Source organism: Myotis davidii, unplaced genomic scaffold (assembly GCF_000327345.1).
Source record: "Myotis davidii unplaced genomic scaffold, ASM32734v1 scaffold223, whole genome shotgun sequence".
In the NCBI taxonomy this organism is placed as follows: domain Eukaryota; kingdom Metazoa; phylum Chordata; class Mammalia; order Chiroptera; family Vespertilionidae; genus Myotis; species Myotis davidii.
In genome coordinates, this window is record NW_006294609.1 from 1,885,967 (window position 1) to 1,888,259 (window position 2,293).

The window sequence follows — 2,293 nt, forward strand, 5'->3', positions numbered from 1 at the left end:
CGGGTGCGTGTGCGTGTGTGTGTGGGGGGAGTATGGGAACTCTCTGTACCTTCCCCTCAGTTTTGCTGGTACCTAAACCTGCTCTAAAAATAAGAGTCTATTAAGAAACAACCCACAACAAAAAGCAATCCACTACACGGGCCATCTGGAGAGCGGAGCAGCCAGCCATTTCCAGAGCTGCCCTGGCCAAATGCCACGAGAGGAGGAGGCAGGTGAGCCTCGGAGCAGTGTTCACGTGACCAGTCCACGTCTGCACCCAGAGTTGGAAGGTGGGAAGGGGGTGGGGGAGAGCGGCTTCGGAGCTTTGAGAAAAGGCAGCAAGAACTCAACAGGAAGCCAGAGCCACAGACTCAGGTGTCCCTGGCCTTGGCCGCGCGGCCCGTCCTCTCTGCCATGCGCAGCACTCGTGGACTTACCAGTAGGTTTTGCTCAAATACTGGAAATAGTACATGTAGCAGCCGGTGGAGGGGTCTTGCGCATACAGAGCCTCCCGCTTCTTGGCGTCGGTGATCTCGATGAGGTCCCCGTGGTATTCCACCACAAAATCGCCCCGGGAGAACTGCTTGGTGGCGATCACGCCCCTGCCTTTGCCATCGATGAGGTCAATCTGTTGGGGGGTGATGACAGAGAGGGTTAGTTCGTAACAGCCAGAGGTGCCACGGTGCGAGGCCGGCTCCGGAGGCCTGGGGGTTGTACCTTCATTGGAACAGCTTTCTTGAGGTATGCCTCAGAGTTCAAGTTAGGGCATCAATGTATATTTAAATGTACACCGGGGTGCAACTATCACCACCACCCATCACCCAGAAGGTTCCCTTGTGCCCATTTGCAAAGCCGTGTCACCTGTCTTCTGAGAAATCTGCTAGGTGGGCGTTGCCCCATTTTGCGGGTGAGAAAACTGAGGCTCAGAGTGGGCAGACCCACGTCCGAGGCCATGTGGCTAGGAAGTGGTGTAGCACGGACTCAAGTCCACGCAGCTGGCCTCTTCGGGGGAGCAGGAGGACCCAGGATTCTGAGTCTCTCCTTCAGGGCCTCGACTTCAGTCCAGATCTATAGATGGTGGGTGGAGACTACAGCTTTCTGCCCCTGAATCCCAGCCCAGACCCGTCCGGCTACCAGAGTTCCTCTCCTCTCATCCACCCAAATGTGTTTGAAATTTACCAGGAGAAAAACAAGTTTCTTGGGCATTGCCACTTCCCAGGAAAACAGAGTTAAGGAAAAATGTATTCGTTTCTCCTTTTAAAAGTTGCCCCAGACATGGTGCTCAATGGAGGAAGCCAGACACAGCAGCTCCCTCTTCTACGATCCCGCCTGTAGGACGGTCAGGCACAGGCAGGTCCAGAGACAGGAAGCTGACTGTTGGGTGTCAGGGGCTGGGGCGCACCTGCTAATGGGGACGGGGTTTCCGGTTCCGTTTGAGAAGATAAAAAGGTTCTGAAGTGGACAGGGGTACTCAGTGCACAACACTGTGAGTGCACTCGATGCCACTTAATGGTGCACTTTGAAAGGGCTAAAATCCTGAATTTTATGTTATACGTGTTTCACCATAATTTTAAAAACGTTTCCTTGGGCTAACATCTCACAGAGTCCACTATGTTTCCGCATGAGTCGCACCTTGACAACGGTTCTGGCATTTGGCCCTTCGACCAATGAACAGTGCCACTAGCCAGTAACCACGAAAGGACTGAAGCAGTGAGGCGTCACTCTGACCTTGCCCACAGCCCGCCCCCTTACCTTCATGCCTTCTTCCTTTCCACTTTCGATCAATTCGTCTAGTCTTCTCCTTTCTTCAAACTGGGAAGAAAACACGGGGCGCGTCAGCCTTCCTCCAGGCCACTCTGGACCCAGCGGGGCCACGCCACAAGGTCACCCAGAGTCAGCCTCCATGACATCGGTCCCCGGGGATGCCCAACCCCCCCAGCACCCCCATCCTTTCCTCACTGCCCATCTGGTGTGGACAGTTTGCCAGCTGGGGCTCCACTGGACCAGGAGGGACACAGAAAAGGCCCAAGGCAGAATCGGGGTGTGGCTGTGTTCTGTTTGGGCCATGCAGTGTTTTGAAAAATATTTAGATTGCCGACATCCAAAATCAGGACTCTGACTTGATACAAAGTCAGCTGGAGCTGACGGGAGGCTGTGCCCATCGGACGGGGCGTGGGTGAGAAAGGCCTTGCACCCCAAAGTCAACGTCCTGAACGGAGGAGCTGGAGAGGAGAGGGGTGCTCGGGCTCACCTGTCCCCAGGGCCGCCCACTCCTGGTCCCCGCTGTCCGTGCGCAAGACCCTGCAGGGACCTG

The 2,293-nt window shown here is 55.4% G+C and overlaps 1 protein-coding gene across 1 annotated transcript in view; it reads right to left on the reverse strand.

Moving 5' to 3' along the window:
• KMT5A (lysine (K)-specific methyltransferase 5A) overlaps window positions 1–2,293 on the reverse strand; it is a 72,671-nt gene that overhangs the window by 20,185 nt on the left and 50,193 nt on the right. Inside the window, exon 7 of the mRNA XM_015567254.1 lies at window positions 417–607. Within this exon, the coding sequence (XP_015422740.1) occupies window positions 417–607 (191 nt within the window). The remainder of the gene's footprint in view (window positions 1–416; window positions 608–2,293) is intronic.